The following is a 20306-nucleotide window of genomic DNA, read 5'->3' as shown; positions in this document are numbered from 1 at the left end:
ACTTCAACTTCAAACCTGTTTCAAAATGACCCTATTAAACACCAGTGGAATGAATTGGAATGCTAACTGCAAGCAAGGCCTCTTTACCCAACATCAGAAACACCCTTGTAGCTGAATGAGCACGAATCTCCAAAACTAAAGTCAAAAATCTAGTGGAACATCTTCCCAAAAAAGTGGAGGATGTTATAACATCAAATAGAGACCCATTGTGGAATGAGATGTTCTTTAAGCACAAAAGACCTCCTATTCCACAGGTGTCCACAAACATCTGTCCATGAAGTGTAGATTCATTGTCATATCTCGAGTATGGGCACATTTGTTTTGCTTCTTAAATTCCATGTAATTAAACTAATACCATTTACGCCATGTCCCGATACTGTTATAGAGTTATAGTGTGTGCGTGTTTTGCAATGTTGTGTTTGGTGAATTGAAAAGTAAGCGAGTTAATCACATGATTTATCACAGCAGGTGACTCATTTCCTGCAGTTAATGATGATTAATAACACTTAGGAATTCTGCCCAATTTAGTCCTAATTAAGCGTGTTGGAATTAAAACTAACAGTGTATTGGCCACATTTCATTAGAAGTAAAAAAAAAAAAAAAAAAAAAAAAAATCAAAGCTTATTAAGGCTTAGTATTAAATCTCCGGTGTTGTACAACAATTTGTGTTGTCCTTCCACAAACACATGTGACTTAATAATGCTGGGGAGGGGATGACATAGGGAGGCGGGGCTATTTTTGCTGTCATATTCGAATGAAATGGAAATAAACCATGGAAGTGGTAGTGGTATAGGTGATGGACTTCCAAGCAGAAGTTGGAGTTCAAATCCCAGAGCAGTGATTGGTCAGTCTTTTCATCAGGTTAAAAGGGACATTTTTTGTAGCAGCAGAATAGAATGGTCAAGGATTGACAGGATTGGACAAACATTTTTGAAGAATGGACAGTATTGGCCAAACCTTTTTCAGGAGTGGTTGGGATTGTCCAAGCTTTTTTCAGGAATGGACAGGATTGGCCAAAACATTTGTAAAGAATGGACAATATTGTTCGTGTGAAAACAGATGGGACTGGTCAACACTTCTAAACAACATGTCAATAACTGATGTTTGTTTAGTAGATAATTTACACGCACTTTATAGACTAGCAACTCATCCCTAGTCCCAGTTTGCTATGGGGTTGACTCCTTCAACCCTGAAGGTTTAGGGTTGAAGGAGTCAACCCCATAGCAAACTGTTCCTGCAAGAACTTCAGAACTGAACCAGTATTCAACCATTGTAAGACCATTGACAGAGCTCACCAAAGGTTACCCACCCACGTCTGGCCAACATCGAAAGGCTGAAGGTGTTCAGAAATATTATAAAGAGTCAAGTCATGCCTGCATGATGCATTTTCCTGAAGCAATGTTCACAAAGACAGATTCAGTACAATGAAGAAAACCAATATCCAACATTTGGAATTACTAAAACATCCATCTGACATTTAGCGGGGCTCATTTATTTCTCCTTTTCTGTGAACTGGAGGATTACATGCTCTAAACATGACTTAGTGAGAATCTAACACTGGGATGTGTTTTATTGTTATTGGAAAATTGCCAGTAATTTGCAGAAGCTGATATTCATCTATGCCTGGCCTTGACTTTATTGCTACATATAGCCTAGAGGCAGCAATGGAAAGTATTTCTAAAACAGGCTGACAGACATGTTATTCTCACTGTTGTCTTGGTCCTTGGAGTATGACGCTAAAACTCACCCTGGACTAAGCATCTGAATATTGACATCAGAACAGAAAAAAATCCTGACGTGGCCCGAAACTGATGTTTTCAAGATGAATGCAATGTGGGTGTTCCTTCTGCTTTAAAATGTGTACGTGTCTACAATCCCAAACAGCAATGTAAGATGTTTCATGCGGTCACATCACCAGGTGGTGTTTTTCCTCTACAGCCGCGGTCCAACTGCTAATTTAGGTTGTCACTGATGTAACAAATCTGATTCGGGTCATCAGGTAGTTATTATGATTGGGCTCAGAACACAGCAGACAGATGTGTCATTAATAGAGCAGGTGTGATCACAGTCGTCTTGAAATAAGTTATCAGGCGGCAGTCGCAATGCTGAGAACACGCAAATAGGGGTTCCTCGGATCTCCGTCTCTCATGCATGCAAAGTTGCAGCTGTTTTATTTTGGTCGGCGTCATGCCTCTCTGACATGCGTGTGCATGTTTAGCATGTGTGGAATCTGACCAGGCGTGAAGTTCACCTGTCTCTACAGAGGAATGAGGTTTGGGGTGACTGCTGCCTTCCCTGGAAAGAATGCCGCTGCTTCTTTTAATCTCACATGACCGTGATAATCCATCTCCCATAGCTCGCTCTGTGTATCTCCTCACTCTTCTCTCCGTTTCTGTTGTTATCATTAGACAGGTTGCCATTGCAGCCATCACAGCTGTCACTTTGGCACCAGACTTTTTTTTGTCCATACCCCCCTCCCCCTCCCCCTCTTAAGGCTTGGAAGGTGACTTATTGACAAAAAGCCAGACTCAACATATTGTGACACTAAAGGTCTAGTTGTTGAATTATACCTGCTGCAGAAAAGTGAGATAAAACACACATTGGGTGTTGTGATGCAATTTGAAATGCAGTTCCTAGCGCTTTCTTGCTCTTACCCTATTGAAAAGTACTGGTACGCCTAAATCTTCCAGCCATATCTGTTTTTTCCTGAAACAGTTACCACAAAGTTGAAGGCACATGATTTTTTCCAGAATTTGCCTTTCAGTATAGTAGCTTTAAAGTTTTCCTTTTCTTTGAACTAGGACTCCTAAACCTGTTCTAGCATGACAATGAACAAAGCCAGCTCCCTGAAGATATGCTTTACTTGGGTTGGAGTGGAAGATCTTGAGTGGCCTGCAGTAGCGCTCTGACCTCAATCCTGTTGTTCACCTTTGGGATGAATTGGAACGCTGCCTGCACCCCAGGCCTCCCAATACATCCCTACCTGATGCTATTAACTCCCTTGTGGCTGAATTAGCAGAAATCTCCACAAGCCCACTCCAAAATCTAGCGGAACATCTTCTCAGAAGGGTGGAAGTTATTATAACTGCAAATGGGACTGCATGTGGAATGGAATGTTCAAAAATAACATACAAATCTTATGGTTAGGTCCAGAAACTTGCCTATGTATAGTGAATTCGTATTCAATAACACTTGTGTTTGATGCTGCTTAATGAAGTCAATTCATTCCGACAGACGATTTCTGATTTGATACCGTGCGCTTGTGAGAAACAGTTTGAAGCCCAGGCTAAGGAAGGAGCGCACACTATGGCCTCCAGGGGGCGGGGCAGAAAAATAAGGACCATAGGTGTGCTGTTAGTGACAGGATGACTGGCGAAAACCGGCTAGGAACAGGCCACAAGAGCACAACGCAGCCTGTTACTGTTGCTTTATTGGACGTTATTGGAATTCGTAAATGTGCTTTAAAACAGTGTCAGCAAATTAGCACACAGTTCTGATGAATTATGAATAAAAGCTAGCATTAGGAAGGAATGTATGAATGGATGGAAGTCCCTGGTGGTTCTGGAAATTGTAAAGTTAAAATTGATATAATGCAGAGATGAAGCATGTAGCTGAGCTAAAACAACAGGAGAAAAAAAGAAGGGTTGAACTGGAAGAAAATAGAGAGGCTGATGTAGAAAAACAGGTGGGAAACACACATGAGGGAAAGAGAAGTAAGTGTGTGTGGTGGGGGTTGATGCCAGGAATAAATTGCCCTTTGGGAGCTATTTGTCTTCTTCATTGCAGGGCCACAAACGTCCCTGCAGCAGCCACTAAACACGTGCAAGCTCTGTACCAACACAGACTTATTCATCTGTAGTACTTTGCTCAGGATGTTCAGCTGTGACTCTCTTTATCCCTCTTTCACACACACACACACACACACAAACATTCATTCTCAAATCTGCTTCAACACACAAGCTACCTGGTAGGTCTGAAACTCACATGAGGGTGTGCAAGGGTGCAACTACTGTATCTTGTTCTGCTGTGGAGCGGTCAGGGGTTACTGCTCTCACGTTGTTCTTCTAGGGCAACAATGAACCAGGAAAAGAACTTCGAGGTCGCCTGAAATGTGGTAAAGAAGGAGTCTAATGCGGAATATCCGTGAGGTTGGAACACAAAGTGGGTGGGATGCCAGTCCTTCCAATGGCACCACACACACACACACACACACACACACACACACACACACACACACACACACACACACACACACACACACACACACACACACACACACAATTAACAACTCAACACCTGGTATGTAGCAGTAAACAGGAAAACAGCAGAGAAAACCCATGTAAGTTGATACTGTCTCAATACTTTCATTCATATGCATGACATAAACATGGTATAGAACACATAAAACCACACACACATCCATAGAAGTTGTGCAGTTGCAAGCCTTGAGTAATTACTAGAAGTAGGTGGAGACTCTGAAATCCATCATATGACTACTGCCATGGTCCTGTGGTGCAGATTAGACCTCTGTACACACACACACAGGGGAAGGCTCCCTATGTTTTACACTGTCCTCACTCACTGTCTGCCCCACCCCATGAGCCCTGAGAGTACATGTATACTGAAAGAGTGAGAGTGCACTCATTCATAATGTCCAATCTCTCTCTCTCTCTCTCTCTCTCTCTCTCTCTCTCTCTCTCTCTCTCTCTCTCTCTCTCTCTCTCTCTCTCTTTAACTCTTTACTCTTTAACACACACACACACACACACACACACACACACACACAGTCTAACTGCTGACCCAGAGTCTTATGCTTAGCCTTTGTATATTTACAAATTCACATGAATACACTCTTACCCTCTCTTTACCCAATACACACGCACGCACGCACACACATGCACACATGCACACAAATTGTGTTTTTAACTGTTACATTTTAACACATGATGTAAATCTCACAAGCTGCAATCTGTGAGGTCCAGTGTGTTTACTAGATAAACCCCATCTTTTAAATGCCATCTTTCGTCTCTCTGAGAGCGAGATGTGGATTCCGGTTCATATCTGACACATAATCCCCTTTCCCTTAATGTCAGATTCCATTACTATAGCTCTGCTTGCCCGGACAATAGTGTCACCTAGAAAAAACACTTAGACAGCTGTTAAGGCGGCTGTGAGTAAGTGTGTGGATGGGATTCACTAAAGTGAGCTATTAGTGTAAAGCTCCATAATCTCAGGAACCTCCAGTATGTAGTTCTTCTATATCAAGACAAACACCTGTTTCTTGACCATAGTTCATGTAACAGATGCATAGTGTTCTTTTATTTGCCCTTTCTTTTTGATGGAAAATGCATTAGATGTTATGTGATATTACATGGATATAAACTTGTTTGCCTGGAAAGACAGAGTTTCTCTGTTTTTGCGCAGATGTTCAGTAACAAACTCATATACTGCAGCAGTGATGGACCTGAGAAACCCATTGCTCTTTACACAGAAGGAGCAGTGTGTATGTGTGTGTCACCAGGATCCCCCACTGACCTGTGTGTACTATCTGCACTGTTTGTGTTCCTGTTATCAGCAACTAAAGGAATGTGTCCTTTTGCCTTCCTCTCTGGAACAAAAGATTAGCGGCCTGTCGAAGGTGCTCGGTCTCACACCAGCAAAGGCAGATGTTCTCAGGCCTTGAGCGAGTGAATCTGCTCCTCCAGCTCCAGGTTAAGATCATTTAGAATGGCTATTGCCAACATTTAAATGAAAAAAACCAGGTGTAAGTTCATTAGGATAAAAGTCTTACCTTTAGTCTCATCTAAACCAGAGGAGACACAAGGGTCAGAGTTACAGCTCTCTGTAAAAATAAAAATCCCCTCGGCAGAATAAGTCAGGCAGCGTTCAGTAAGTAAAACAGAGAGAAAGTGAGAGACTTTGTCCTGCTGATCTGAAGGGCATCTTGAGGTATCTTCTGTTTGGTAACATTAATAGCTTTTACGACTCCAGGCAAACCAGACCTATGAAGAAATGCAAAGAGCAGAAAAGTAATTGAGATGAGATGGATCATCTTCTTGGGGCATTTTTTTTTTAAATGAACTGATTAACATTTTTTAATTGAATTAATTTTGCTGTAAGAGCTTTAGTATTTACATTTTTATAGTATAATTAATAATAACATACATTGATTATACTTACTAACTACATTATATGGACTGAAGTATTGCAACACCTGACTCCAGCCACATGTGGTTCCTCCCTAAATTATTAGCACAAAGGCACACAACTGTTTAAAATGTCTTTGGTTTGGTAGCTTTAAAACCCAAACTTGTTCCATTATAATGTTCCTGTGCACAAAGCCAGCTCCATGAAGATATGGTTTACATGGGTTTGCAAGGAAGATCTTGACAGGCCTGCTACAGAGTTCTGACCTCAACCCAAAAGTATGTTGCATATATGTAACTGTGTCAAGAATAACAGTGCTAATAAAAGAAAAATGATCAGTGATGGGATGTTGTAATGGAGCTTTACACATCCTCATAACAATCTGAAGTGTTTTATTCCTCTTATACCACAACAAATCACTAAAGATTAAAGTTTTTATTTATTAAGACTTATTTGAAAAACGTACTAAAGACAAGCAGATCCTGTTATTATTTGCACTAAAGCAGCTATATAGTTCACCACCTTGAGCAAAAACATGAGCCAGTTCCACTCAATTTCAGTCTCTCCATGTCAGTGTGGTTTTCACATTATAAAAACAAGGCTTGCAAGTCGCTGTGATTGAATGCCATCTTATCCAGGGTTTATTCCTGCTTCCCAACCAGTCTACCTCTGATTGGCTTTGAATCCACTCTGACCAGGACAATGAGTTCAATGAAGAATAAATTATTACACATGTGATCCTGTAGCTGAATCAGTGAGTTGCTGTGATAAGAAAATAAATCAAGAAATTACTGTGCTGTCGTATTTTTAAGAATTAGAATCACTCTCTTGATATCACCCGAATGAGGATGGGTTTCCCTTTTGAGTCTGGATCCTCTCAAGGTTTCTTCCTCATAACATCTAAGAACGTTTTTCCTTGCCACAGGCGCCCCAGGCTGCTCATCAGGGATAAATACACATAATTCACCTTGATTCTTATATTCTGTAAAGCTGCTTTGAGACAATGTCCTTTGTGAAACTTTATGATATGAACATTATAATAATCACACACATAATTCAGACAGATTGCCAAGTCAAGTAGGCTATTATTGTCATTCCAACCTATACAGTACAGTACACAACGTTCTTACAGTACCAAGGTAATGCATCATACACCAATTAACAAAAAGTAACAAAACTTACTAGGGCATGACAAAGTGACAGTTAGTGCAAAAAAACCAAACATATGAGTGTGAGACAGTAGACACATTGACAATGCAAAAAAAAAAAAAAGGTAAAAAATATAGATGGCGAGTAGTATTCAGTATTCACAAGTAGTATTCGGTGGTAGTGGTATCAAAAACTTTTGAAAACTTGGAACACACCAACAGATGGCAGCACAAGGCTGCACGCACAGCCACAGGGAGCACTGAACTTTATAAACCAATGTGCCAAAAACCATCCTCCTGTGTACACCCGGAGCTGTGCAACTGGTGCTACCGGACCATGTGTGTTACCATGTTTAAGATTCCATTATGATTTTCATTAAACTCTGCAAATCTGCCACAGGGACGTTCTACATAATCCGCCAAGTTTACGACGATGCTGCAATGAGTAGGCCGAGGTGTTTTTGAGTGGCACGCACGCTTCAAGAGTGAAAGAACGTTGCTGGAAGACGACGAGAGATCAGGAGGACACCATTGTGGAAATCCAGTGCAAATCACAGAAGGAGAAGGTGGTTGACACACTTAAAAAAAAAAGACTTCCAGGACATAATCCAGAAGTGACAGGAACGCTGGAGGCCCTGTATTGCTGTGCAAGGGGACTATTTTGAAGGTGATAGTGTGTAGTAAATGTAGATAAATAAAGCCTTTTGAAACCATCTCGGAAATAGACAGACAGACAGACAGACAGACAGACAGACAGACAGACAGACAGACAGACAGACAGACAGATAGATAGATAGATAGATAAACAATTATAGATAGACAGACAGATAACACTGCAGACTCTGATGCAGTCATCTGTCACAGCGTCATTAACCAACAGTGAATCTTTTAGCGGAATGAATGACCACAGCGGCGCGATCACAGACCCTCTGCTGCATCACTGGACAGTGTATTATCCTGTCCCGAAAGGTAACAGCGCCATTGGCTCTGATCTCTGTACATCAGATTTTAGCGTCGCCGCTCATTGGCGCTGCGCCGCCTCCTCGGTTCAGTCTCGGCCTCTTATTGGTGCAGACTTAGGTGCTTAAAACGCGGCTGTGCACAATCAGAGGGAAGAGTAGGCGGGTCGTGGGGCGGGGTCGAACCCCAAGCGCAGGCAGGACTCGTTGGGAAGCGGTCTCGCGAGCGCAGTCACGAGGAGATCTTCGGTGAGTGAGTGTCGCGCGCCTTTTTCTGATGAGATAGTGCACACGAATATATACACACACTCCGAGACAGCGACCGAGCATTCAACACCGCGTTGTTTTTTTTGTTTTTTTTTTATATAACTCGGAAGGCTTATTTTTTTAGACAGACCTGGGAATCAAGGGATTTCACCTACAAGTTTTTCCTCGTGTGTTATTTTTATATTTTGTACCTCTAAAGATTGTGGATTGTGGTTGTTTGGGAGGTTTCTGACCGCAAAGATGATGGTCGGGGAGATCGAAGTGAAGGAGAGACCGAGGCCGAGTCCTGACTATCTCATGCAGTTACTAAACGAGAAGAAGCTCATGACCAGCCTGCCGAACCTGTGCGGAATCTTCACACACCTTGAGAGACTGCTGGATGAAGGTAAAATCTGCGGAGAAACAGCTCAGTGCGGAGTTAGAACAGGATCTGCGTGTGCGTGCGTGCGTGCGTATAAAAGTATGAATGTGCGTGCGTGAGTGTGTGTGGTGCACGGAGCACGCGTGGAAACGGGGTGCTAGCTCACTAAACTATCCTCCTGATCTAGTTTTAACTAGTTGTTTTTTTATTCGCCATATAATCTCACCTCGAGTCTTTCTCGTGGTCTCGCGCGCGCCACTTGCGCACGAGCTCGCCGCCGTTAGCAACCGTGCTAAAGTTTTAATCGGAGCGCGAGGCGAAAAACTTTTTTTCCCCTCTCCCCTCATTCTTTTGCTAGCACGAGTCTGCTTAGCATGACTGACTAGCAAACTTTTCGACAAACGACAGCATTTACAAATATATCAACACACACATTCTCAAAGTTTATTAATGTAACGGTCGAGTAACCGTTTTTTTTTTTCTTCAAACTTGGAAACTTTTTATTCCTCGCCGCTATCCTGAAACCTGAACTCCGGTTCATTCGAACCAAGTAAAAGTGATCTCTCTTCGCTTTTATTCAAATTAAACCACTATGTGTATTTACTATTAGTTTTCCAAAACTTATTTTACCTCACAGAAAAAGTTTTGAGTGTTAGTGTGGTCAGCACGCTCCAAAACTCGGCCCTTCTTCGCTCCTTTGGCCAAAGGCGTTTATTCTGAATTCTTTCTATAGTCTCGGTGTGAACTATGAGGGGTCTGTGGGAGGGGGGATGGAGGTGTAGAAGTTTGACCTGTAACAAAACATTTACAATGTGAAATAAAGTATAGGGGTTAAAGTGTTCTGAAATAATTCTTACTCAAGGTTTAATAGAAAACATTATTAAAAGAAAATATGGATTATAGGGAAAAACAAATGACATTTTTTGGAACCCCCCCAAAACGGATTGGACCATTTCCTAAATGTATTGGGCTTTAAGACCCATATGTATGTATATATGTGTATTAATTTGTGTGTATACACTCACACACACACACACACACACACACGTGTACATCTCTATGTATGTATAGAGATGAACAGCTACACATACTTAGAAATGATTTGGGTTCTTTCTTGTAGTTAGTGAATTGTGCAGTCATCCAAGGAGAGCGTTCACAACAGTGTAGGTCTATAATTGGCTCTCCAAATGTAACTCTACCTAGCTGCTCGTTTGCGGTACGAACTTGCCCCCGATGCTTTTTTTTTTTTTTTTTTTTTGCACAGCAAGCCAAGATTACTGGTGTTTTTACTTTTGTTTTTGTAGCTGCCGACTTTATTCCTGTGCATCACGTGTACCGATCCTTTACCCCTTGCACACGGTTTTGCATTCGTTACGACTCCTTTAAGGCATTGCTCATGCTTTGTGTAATCGTGTATATGCTGGAACCCTTTTTTCCTGACCGGAATAGTTCCTTTTTTTTTTTTTTTTTTTTTGATGGGACGAGGATTTCTTTATTAAATATGATCAATCAAGGTACATTTACTGGTTGCAGATGTCTGGCTTGGGTGATAAGTCACATGGCCATGCCATGTAAGTCGCCCTTCCATTAGAACACGATTGAGTGTAGATCCATGACCTCCTGGTGACTTTCATACCACTCATTTTGTTCTTTCGCACTTATGTGGAATCCGACCCGTTTCACATTTCGGAGCTTTCGCAGAAGCGCACGAGCGTTCAAACCGGTTTAGTGAGGATTACGAGCATTCACGGCATGCCTTTCGGTCCCCTGAAAATTGTATCAGTTTTCCTTTTTACACTTTACTCTTGAACAGCAGCTGCCTTTCACCAGCTAGTCATGCATTTGCTAAACAACAAATAAATAAATAAAAAACTCTATAAAAGTTCGGTAAAGTCTTCGACTCTAGTCCTGTAGTCTTGGGTCTGATGAGCTGCCGTCAGCGAAATAATTCTTCTTAATTCTTGTAAACCGCTGTAGAGGATCTACAACTGGTGTCCTGGTTCATGTTTGGAAACCCAGATGCGATGAAGTACAGACGGATATTTAAATTCGTTTATCAGCCGAAATATTTTCCCGGAGTCTCGTTCTTTATCTGCTCTATTCTCAGCGTGGAAACATTCTGGACGAGATCTCTCACACGGGTGTCCTTTTTAACACCACACAGCGATCCCCTCTGTGTGTGAGTGGAAGTGAGAGGTCTGATTGTGTGCACCCAGTTCTGTTTACCTGCACTTTGGACCTGAGGAACTGAACCCGTCCTTTAAGTTCACAATCCACTCAAAACCAAACCAGAGATAGAATCAGTAATGAAAGAAGGTGAGAGAGTGTATACTTAGTTTTTCTTTTTTTTTTTTTTGAGAGCTGGGTGCAAATCAGTTTTCTGCTCCACATGACTTGGTTTAGTTTACATACCAATTTGCCTGTGCAAATAAACCGGCGTAGGATTGCAACGATATAGCGGGAGAGTTACAGTTTAAGGATCGCATTAGTAAGCAGCGACTATGTGGCAGGTCCGTAACATGGTCTTCAGGAAGGCAGGACAAAGCGACCCTATGCGTGTGTGTGTGGGTCTGACAAAGTGAAAGAATGCAGATGGTGTGGCGGGTTTCAGTGATTATTGTCTCCCCTGTAATTTAGCCGTGATTCAGCTGCTGTCTGGAGCTTTTCAAGTGGCCATTTGCTCACAGTGAGCCATCAGCTGCTGGTCGCTAATGTTCCACTAGATTTAACCCTGACTCCAGAGTCACGTCTCTCTCTATTTCTCTCTTTGTCTCACCACTGGCGGAATTCTATACCTTTTTTTTCATTCTGGGCTGTTAATTTTTTCCACCATGTAACATTTATAGGAAAAGAAGGACAAAGAACTGTGTTAATCCTGTACACGTTCAATCGTTGTTTAGTCTTTGTTTGTTTTCCCGAATCAAACGTTGTATTTTAGACTGTTACAGATATTTGATCAAAACGGACCTAACAATTTGCTGTTATAATAACGTCCAAGCTATTTGGAAGATGTTTGCAGAGGGTGCTTGTGGAGATTTGTGCTTATTCAGTTACAAAGGTGTTGGTAAAGTCATGAACTGATGCCGGTGAGGTGAGGAGGCCTGGGGTTCAGTCAGCATTCACATTCATCCCATAAGTGTTAGGGTTGAGGTCAGAGCTCTATAGCAGGCTGGTCAGGATCTTCCATGGCAACCCATGTAAACCATAACATCATGGAACAGGTTTTTGGTCTCCTAGTTCAAGCGAAGGAAAAAATTCTAGGATTCTGCGTCCTAAGACGTCCTATACAGTTGTGGGCCTCCAATTTCTTGGAAACCATTCGGGGACGATCCACACATGCCAGTTAGAATCGGGTGTCCCAATACTTTTGGTCATGTAGCGTATTCTCTCCATATCTGGAGCGTCCCTCTTGCGATAGGAACACCAGCGTGTTAGCGTGATGTGTGTTCAACATTTTATATCCTTTTACATTCATTCCAATTGAGACGTCTGTGTGTTGAACCGAAGTTAAGAAAAAGAAGGTGCAAATCGCGTGTGTGTTTTTAAAAACAAACAAATAAAAAAAATTATTGGTGTCTTTTATAAGAAGAAAAGTGTTGTATTGTTCCACATCAGCTATCAAATAAAAAATAAATGATTGATATAAAACGACAAAATGGGTTGTTATATAACTAGGGATTTTTTTCCCCCTGCACTTGGTCCAAAACAAACATTCTTTTCGTCTTTGTATTTATGACTATTTCATCATATGCAGTGTAAAATGAAACTAAAATCTCAACTTGTCTGTTTAAACATACTCGGAGCTCCAAAATTGTGTCTTTATATCGCTGTGGCTCTTTAGAGCTCACTGTTATTCGTTGCATCAGATTTCCTGCTTCAAGTCGCTATTATTTTAAGAATCCGGAGCAACAGGGAACGAGTTCAGACTGTTTTTGTGGTGTGTGTAAAACCTGTTTGAGAGTTACACAGCAGGACTTTGTATTGTCACTAAGATGTTTAAGCGTTCGCGTTTATACAACACGCACATTAACAGATGAAATCCCCCCGAAATGAAAGCCACATGGACGGAATGGTGGCGTCGTGAGGAGAAATTCAGCCATAAAGAGCTGAAAGAAAAAAGGAAAGTCGCCACATCTGGGCTGGTGTAAAAACCTGCTCGGTGTGTGTGTGTGTGTGTAATCTTAAACCCCTTCACCAGAGCATGAAACTCCTCACACATCACCACACACTTCTTAATCCAAATCTGGTGGAAATAACAGGAAGTCTTGTGACGCCACATTTTTTTCTCCTGGGTTGCTTCTGCCTTAACAAAACAAAATTTCATACATACACCAGTCGTACTGCATATGTAGACGTGTTTGTGCGTGTGCATGCGCGCAAACACGCAGCTGTTATCGTGGTGAATGAAAGTCCAGTTCTTTTTGCATTATCTTAATCTGACCTACAAATGCGACAGCTGCTTTCGGCTGTGTGTGTGTGAGGAAACACCAGTAAGGATTGTATCGTAATATACTGTGCCATGGATATTACTCAAGCATTGTAACACGAACATTTGCACATGCAGGAAAACCTCTGTTCCACTTACCTCAGGAAGTGGGAATTGGGCCATGCTTGTGCGCTAGAAATCGAAAACCAGTGCTTGTTTATTTGTTGACTTTGACATCATGCTGCTTGCTGAATTCTGGGGTCGAGTTGACCGTCCTGTGATCAGATCCATTCATGTTCAGGTCTGTAATTATGATGTTCTTGTGTAGCCTTTTTTATTTAGTTGTTGTATCTAGTAGCCAAGACATTATCTTTGTGAGGTAGCGATAGAGAGAGAGGTGGAGAGAGAGAGAGAATAGTGGGAGTACATTTGTATGCCCAAATCTAATTAGTTACACAGTCACAGGGAGCACCGAACTTCATAAGTGTGCCAAAAGACATCGTGCTGTGTACATTGGGAGCTGTGCAACGTGTCCTATACTGACTACGTCTGCTATTTCAGACATGGTAACTCGAACAAGTGCGTGCTCATCATCTTTTTCAACATCCGTGGCATTGTGCATTCATCCCCAGGGGCCAGAGGGTCAATCGCAAGTTCTGCTGCCATTTTTTTGTTACAGTGTGGGGGAAGACATTCAGCGAAAAAGACTAGAACAGAGCTAGTCTTGAAACTTTTTGATCGTTACAGCGGTTAGATTTTTCGTTCTTACCATGATTATAGCGACAGGACAAAATTGTCGGAATATATTTTAGTTCGGCAGGCAAAGGTTTTTATTATTAAAAAACACTGATTAATAATTATTATAACAAATTACAGTATACACTGTAATTTGTACTGTAATCCAACATTGTTGGATTTCATTTTTACGATCCTGCTAGGAAACCCTTTTCTTTACAAGGGATTTTTCATAATGTATCACCTGAATAAGTTTTTTGTCTGATGTATAGCTGAAACTTTTTATATAGTAATTAAAATTTGTTGGATTTGATGGTGACCTTGTGTCTGCCATGTATACAGTCCTGGTGCTAACATGGCAAACAAACAAATTACAGTATACTACCCAATACTGATCATTCTTTAAGACTCGTGGGTAGGACACGCCATGTGTGGACCTGCGATATTTTCCAGCTACGATGGGTTACGCATTTCCATCTTAAATCTGGGACTACCTGTATTTTTTTTGGAATACATTTTTACTTTACAGCTTTACAGCATTTCTTTACAGCTGATTTTGCGCTGTACAGTGTGAGTATAATGTGTGTCTATATGATTAAGCATATGCTCGCAGAAATGTATTAAAAGAACGTTGAAAGAAGGAATTTGTCTTACTGTATCGGTTACACTTTTTTTACAGAAAGGGTGTGTGTGTGTGTGTGTGTGTGTGTGTGTGCGCGCGTGCGGCGTGCGCGTGCGTGTGTGTGTGTGGCTAGCGATGGTGCCCCAGACTCAGTTAGCACGCAGCAGTCTGCTTTATAATCCCCCCCTCACCTTCCTAAAAACCTCCCCAGATGCCACTTTACACTGCGGAATTTAATTAACTCGTAGCACTGGAGAATGGACGTGTGAATATCTCTCTCTCTCTCTCTCTCTCTCTCTCTCTCTCTCTCTCTCTCTCTCTCTCTCTCTCTCTCGGACGGATGATAATAAATTGGATGGCAGGATGCGGATGACAGGGTTAGCCTGGGGACACGGACAAGACAGACCGGCTTTCTCTCCATCCCTCCTCTGCAACACTGCTACTTCGGATGTGTGGACAGACGCACTGTGTGTGTGTGTTGGTCCTTGTGTGGCCCTCTGATAAAGCTGTCCCGATAATATGCCACAAATTCAGGGGCTTCTTATCTTCCCCTGGCCTGCCTGTTTTACTGCGACACACACACACACACACACACAGAGCACTTTCTTTTTCCTTGCCAAATGACGCCATGTTTTGATTGGTTGTTCATTTAGGGAGTATTTTGTTGGCATAAACCTGGAGGGGGTGTGTGTGTGTGTGTGTGTGTGTGCGTGCGCAGTCAGTATCTCAAATGTCGGTGCAAGATGAAGTCATTGTACAGGCCAGTTCGCGACGCCTGGCAGTTGCGATGACGGTGTGCACATACGCTATAGAAGGAAGTCACGCCCATGGGAAGAGTGGCACGCTGCTTCAGAGAGAGAGAGAGAGAGAGAGAGAGTGTGTGTGTGTGTGTGTATTAAGCTCCTGTTATTCATTTAAACACTGTTATAAGAAGCTTTCCAGGAGCAGGTCTTATTTATCTGACAAACAAAACAGTGGAGGGAAAAAAAAACACACGCACCCACATGCCCACACACACACACACGCATATCTTAATTTTACGATCCTTGAGAGGACTTTCTGCTTATTAACACTAGTAAATTATTGCTACTTTGCACATAGATCTAGCCTTGAGCGTTTTCTCTGTGGGGAGTCCCTGAGAGAAAACTGGGGACTTAAGAGATGTTCATATCCTTGCGGGGACATGGGTTTCAGGCTGCTATAACCTGAGGCCAGGCCTCACCCATCCACATTCCACAACTGCCTCAAATACCTCCCTGTCCCTTTCAGCCAACTACAACCCCACCCCCTGCTCAGCCCCGGCTCCACTTCTCTGCTCTTTCAGTAGTGTGTTTGAGAGAGGAGAGAGTTTTTTGCTTCACATACTATGCATAACATTTGAGATTCCCCATGAGTAGCTTTCTTGTTGCCAAGGTATCACACAATGTAACTCAATGTTATAAAATGTTTGACCCATTTATGTCCTTCATGGAAATAATTTAATAGCTTGCACTTAGACTTGGTGCGATAACTCGAATTCTATTTGCGTATGTTTTGTTTAGATTGTGTGTTTGTTCGATAGAAGGATCCCTGATTTGAACCCGTGTCCGAGTTGGCGAGATTAGAACACAGGCTCTTGTTTTAATTAGCGTGTTTTGTGACTGATGATGTTCGGGTTGATGGAGGACCGGGACACGAACACGTGGCTGATAAGAGTGATAGAGAGGGAGAACAAGGTGGGTTTAAATAGTGATGGCATGATGGAGAGAGAGACTGGAAAGACAAATGGTGTGTTTACTGAATGAAGTCACCCCGCAGGCAGGAGAGAGCGAGAGAGAGGGTCAGCCGCTGCCTGTTTTCACATAATGGAGGCTCTTGTTTTAGCTTCAACACACACACACACACACACACACACACACACACTAGCGTGATTGTGCGATTGTGCTGGCACCCTGAACCACAAATGGCTGGAGTTATGTCCTGCTGTGTGCGACACAGTTGAGTGAATGGGATTGTGTACACCGTGTGCTAAGGACAGTCAGTGTTTTCACCCCCCCCCCCCCCCCCCAAAAAAAATAAATAAAAAACACACACAGTCTCCCTCAGCCTGTAAAACAGGTAGCAACATCAGTCATCTGAGTGATAAGGAGTGATTTTATATATATGTATCTCAAACAAAACCTTTTCTGTTTCCACACGGATGGTTAATGAGGTGACACCGGAGAAACTGTACCTCTGCTAACTTTCATACAGATTACATAATCAAAGAATATTTGTTTTCGATGTCAACATGTATTTGTCTGTGAGGCAATTATGCACTGAGATTCAGTGTTTTATTTATGTATCCGTGATACGAGATGACAGTGATACGACAGAGAGCGCCCCCTGTCTGTTTTCTTTATTTTACAAAAGCTCAACATTTTGTTGTTGTTATTATACAAATAAACGTAGACCCTTTTACAGATTCAAATGATGTATTGCTCTTATCTGTATAATAAAAAAAAAAACAGTAAGTGTGATTTGGATTTATGAGGAAGAAACGCTACAAAACGTGCTGGTGCGTTTGTTGACCCCAGAGGGTTAATTGCAGGGTTTGTGTGAATCATGGTGTTTTTTTTTTTTTAGTTGAGACTTTAAGTAAAAATTTTTTTATATATATATTATATATTTAAGGAAAGAAAGGACGTAACTGTGTTGCGTCAAATTTTATTTCTGCCGGTTATATCTTTTTAAAATATTTTTTATAAAAATTGGCAATCAGAAATCTGCATTAATAGTGTGTTAATAAAATTAGTTCCTTTTAAAATATTTTTGCAATTTTGTCATATCACTATTGTGTGTGCAGTCGAATGATGGCTAGTCGTACGGCTTTGTGGGTACCGTATGGAATCATTCAGTGAAGACAAAAACCCAATTCAGAATTGCATCATAAAATTAGCATGGTAACAATCGTTTATAACTGGCCAAGCAAGTGAGGTGAGCGGTCGCAGGAAAGCCACGCTACTCCAGATGTGTATGTTTTGACTAGTTCTCTGACTGTTGGTGGAACAAGTTGTGACTGGAAAAGTTTCCAAAGTTGACCCAATGTTGGCTAGAGTGTTGAGCAGCAGATCCTTCAAATTGGGTGTGAATATTTATTTCATTCGTCTCGACCCATGTGGCAAATATCATCCAGAAGCTGAAGAAACGCTGGAAATTGTCACTTTTGGTGCTTGGCCCTCTTAGAAGTCGATTGAAGATCATGTAAAAGATACATATTTAGGTGTGTGGTCTTCATTGTTGTTTGGTTCCTCTCTTTCTCTCTCCACTCTTTTCCTTCTCATCACCTATCACTTGCTCTCTTAATCACAGTGTGTCCAAATGGAGCACTTTTAGTGTTCCTGAGGAGGAAGTTAAACTGCCTGTCAGTCCCAATACAGCTCTGGTCAGCCTTCTCTCGCTCTCTCTCGCTCTCTCTCGCGCTCTCTCTCTCAGGGGTTTGTACACCAAACATCTATACTCCCCCTCTTTTGTCTTTCTTTGAGGAGCAGCTCTGATGTTAAAGGCCTGTAACAGGTCCTGTCTGTTTACATTAACCACGGCATGCTCCGTCTCTCTCTTTTTCTTTCTTTTTCTCATGCTCAGCATCACTCCTCCTCCTCCAGTTTCTGCCTCACTGTCAGATAGCACAGGCAGTTTTTGTCTTTTTCTTTTTTTTCCCGTTCTTTTGAGACACACAAGCGTCATGTTCGTTCTTTCGAGATCACACAAGCAGACCGAGTACTGCGTTTCAGGGTTCACTTTCACACAATGTAAATCGGCAAGCTGACACGTCCCTCGAGTCGTGTCCCCATCCCACATGCACACACTTTCATCCAGAGACCGAATCACCAGCTCACGCAAGCCTCTACTGCTCTTTCAGAGCGCACGCCTGCTTCGTTTCTGGATCGCCAGGAGTTATGTGGTCACAAGTTTCTCTCTAAAAAGGACATCACAAACTGATAGTTGTGGCAACCCCAGGCGGATGTTATGGCTGCTTGGACAGATGTTACAGACGGACGCTGTGACTAGCCGTACGGACATTATAGCTACATTGGTAAAATTATAACCGTGCAGGCGGACGTTATAGCTGCAAAGGCAGAGGTCAGTGCTGCTCAGACAGGCGTTAGGGCCACCCAGACTGATGTTTAAGCTACATACAGATGTTATAGTTGTGCAAGCAGTTGTCACACCCATGCAGACAATCGGTATAACTGCATATACAGATGTTAGACATACAGACATCACAACATCATAACTGCAAAGTCAAATGTTACAATCATGTAGATGGATGTAATGACTACATCCAGGCCATTTGTCTAGACAACGGTGCTGTGTATTGAATCTGAATAGAACGCGTGTCCTTACGTGTCTCTTACCAGCTGCTAGTCACCGCAAAAGAACACCACACACACACACACACACACACACACACACACACACAGTGTCTCTCACGTTCTCACTAGTGTAAATGGTCCTAGTCATCGCCTGCCCTCATTTCCTGCTAATTAATGTCAGTGGAATGTTATATTGTCCTCCCTCCATACCCTCACTCACACACACACACGCTCTATCCTTACATGAGAGCAAGAAGGAAGCCAGAGATGAGAAAAGAGCAGCGCTTTGTTTGCAGATGACATCAGCGTGTTTGGGTTCGGGGCACCTCAAAGCCAACACAGGAGAACTCTGACTAGCTAGCGACCTCACACACACACACACACACACACACACACGGAGGAGAGATTGATGTTTACCTATGCTGATGAAAGCGTTTGTGCTGCTGTGAGTCATTTGGTTTGTAAGGAGAGTTCGGAGCTCGTAGGAGGATTTTTGTATTTATTTATTTATTTATTTTTATTTTTCTTTCCGAACTTGTCTCGACTTGTAACGTGAGATCGGCGGAGACTGCAAAGGTTCGACGTTATGAATCGGCCCCACATCAGCATAATAGACACATGGGGGAGAAAAAAACATTAAGGCAAGACGCTACACGTGAACTGAGGAATTTATAGAAATGTTTTAATTAGTATTATCGTACATGCCGTTTATTATCATTATTCATTTAATTAATTAATTTTTGCCCCCATAATCGGATTTTGTTAAATAAAATTTACGTTTACATACTTTACATCTGGAATTTTTATTGTGAGGAAAAATAACTTTTCATCCCTTTCTGTTCTTTTCATCTCTCTGCCTTTTCTTCTGTTTCTTTAGGTTTTGCTCCTTTTTTTTTTTCTTCTTCTTCATTTTCTATTCTTTAAGTGTTTCTCTTATTTCTGTATTTTTCACTCTTTCTGTTCCTGTCTCTTTCACTTCCCCTCTCTTTTTCGGTCTCGCCCTCTTTGTCTTTCTATCTTAGTCTCTCGCTCTCTTTCTCACTCTGGTTATCTTGGTCTCACTCTATTCTCATACTTTTTCTTTTGTCTCTTTCTCTCACTCTTTCTCTTCCTGTGTGTCTCTCACTTCCCCTGTGTCTTAGTCCATTTTTCTCTTTTTCTTTCTTTGTCTTTGTAGCTTAGTCTCTTGCTCTCTCCTTGTTTGTTTTCTTTTCTCACAAATTTCATACTTTAATTTTCTCTTTCTTTCACACTCTCAATTTCTCTCACTGTATTTAATCTGTCCGTTTTGTTTAGTTGTCTCTCCC

At 41.9% G+C, this 20306-nt stretch overlaps 1 protein-coding gene across 11 annotated transcripts in view; it reads left to right on the top strand.

The window, feature by feature from the left end:
• Positions 1–7880: 7880 nt before the first annotated feature.
• Positions 7881–20306, top strand: part of qkia (QKI, KH domain containing, RNA binding a) — a 200472-nt gene continuing 188046 nt past the window's right edge. For 3 of the 11 annotated variants that reach the window (XM_083550368.1, XM_083550364.1, XM_083550365.1), the window contains exon 1: positions 7883–8906. In XM_083550368.1, coding sequence (XP_083406494.1) covers positions 8762–8906 — 145 coding nt within the window. In that variant the 5' untranslated portion in view covers positions 7883–8761. Of the gene's footprint in view, positions 8907–20306 lie in introns of all 11 variants that reach the window. The other 8 variants (XM_083550369.1, XM_083550372.1, XM_083550367.1 and 5 more) reach the window with 5 other exon arrangements.

Source organism: Silurus aristotelis, assembly GCF_946808225.1.
Source record: "Silurus aristotelis genome assembly, chromosome: 9".
Taxonomy (NCBI): domain Eukaryota; kingdom Metazoa; phylum Chordata; class Actinopteri; order Siluriformes; family Siluridae; genus Silurus; species Silurus aristotelis.
This window is presented reverse-complemented; position numbering and strand designations above follow the sequence as displayed.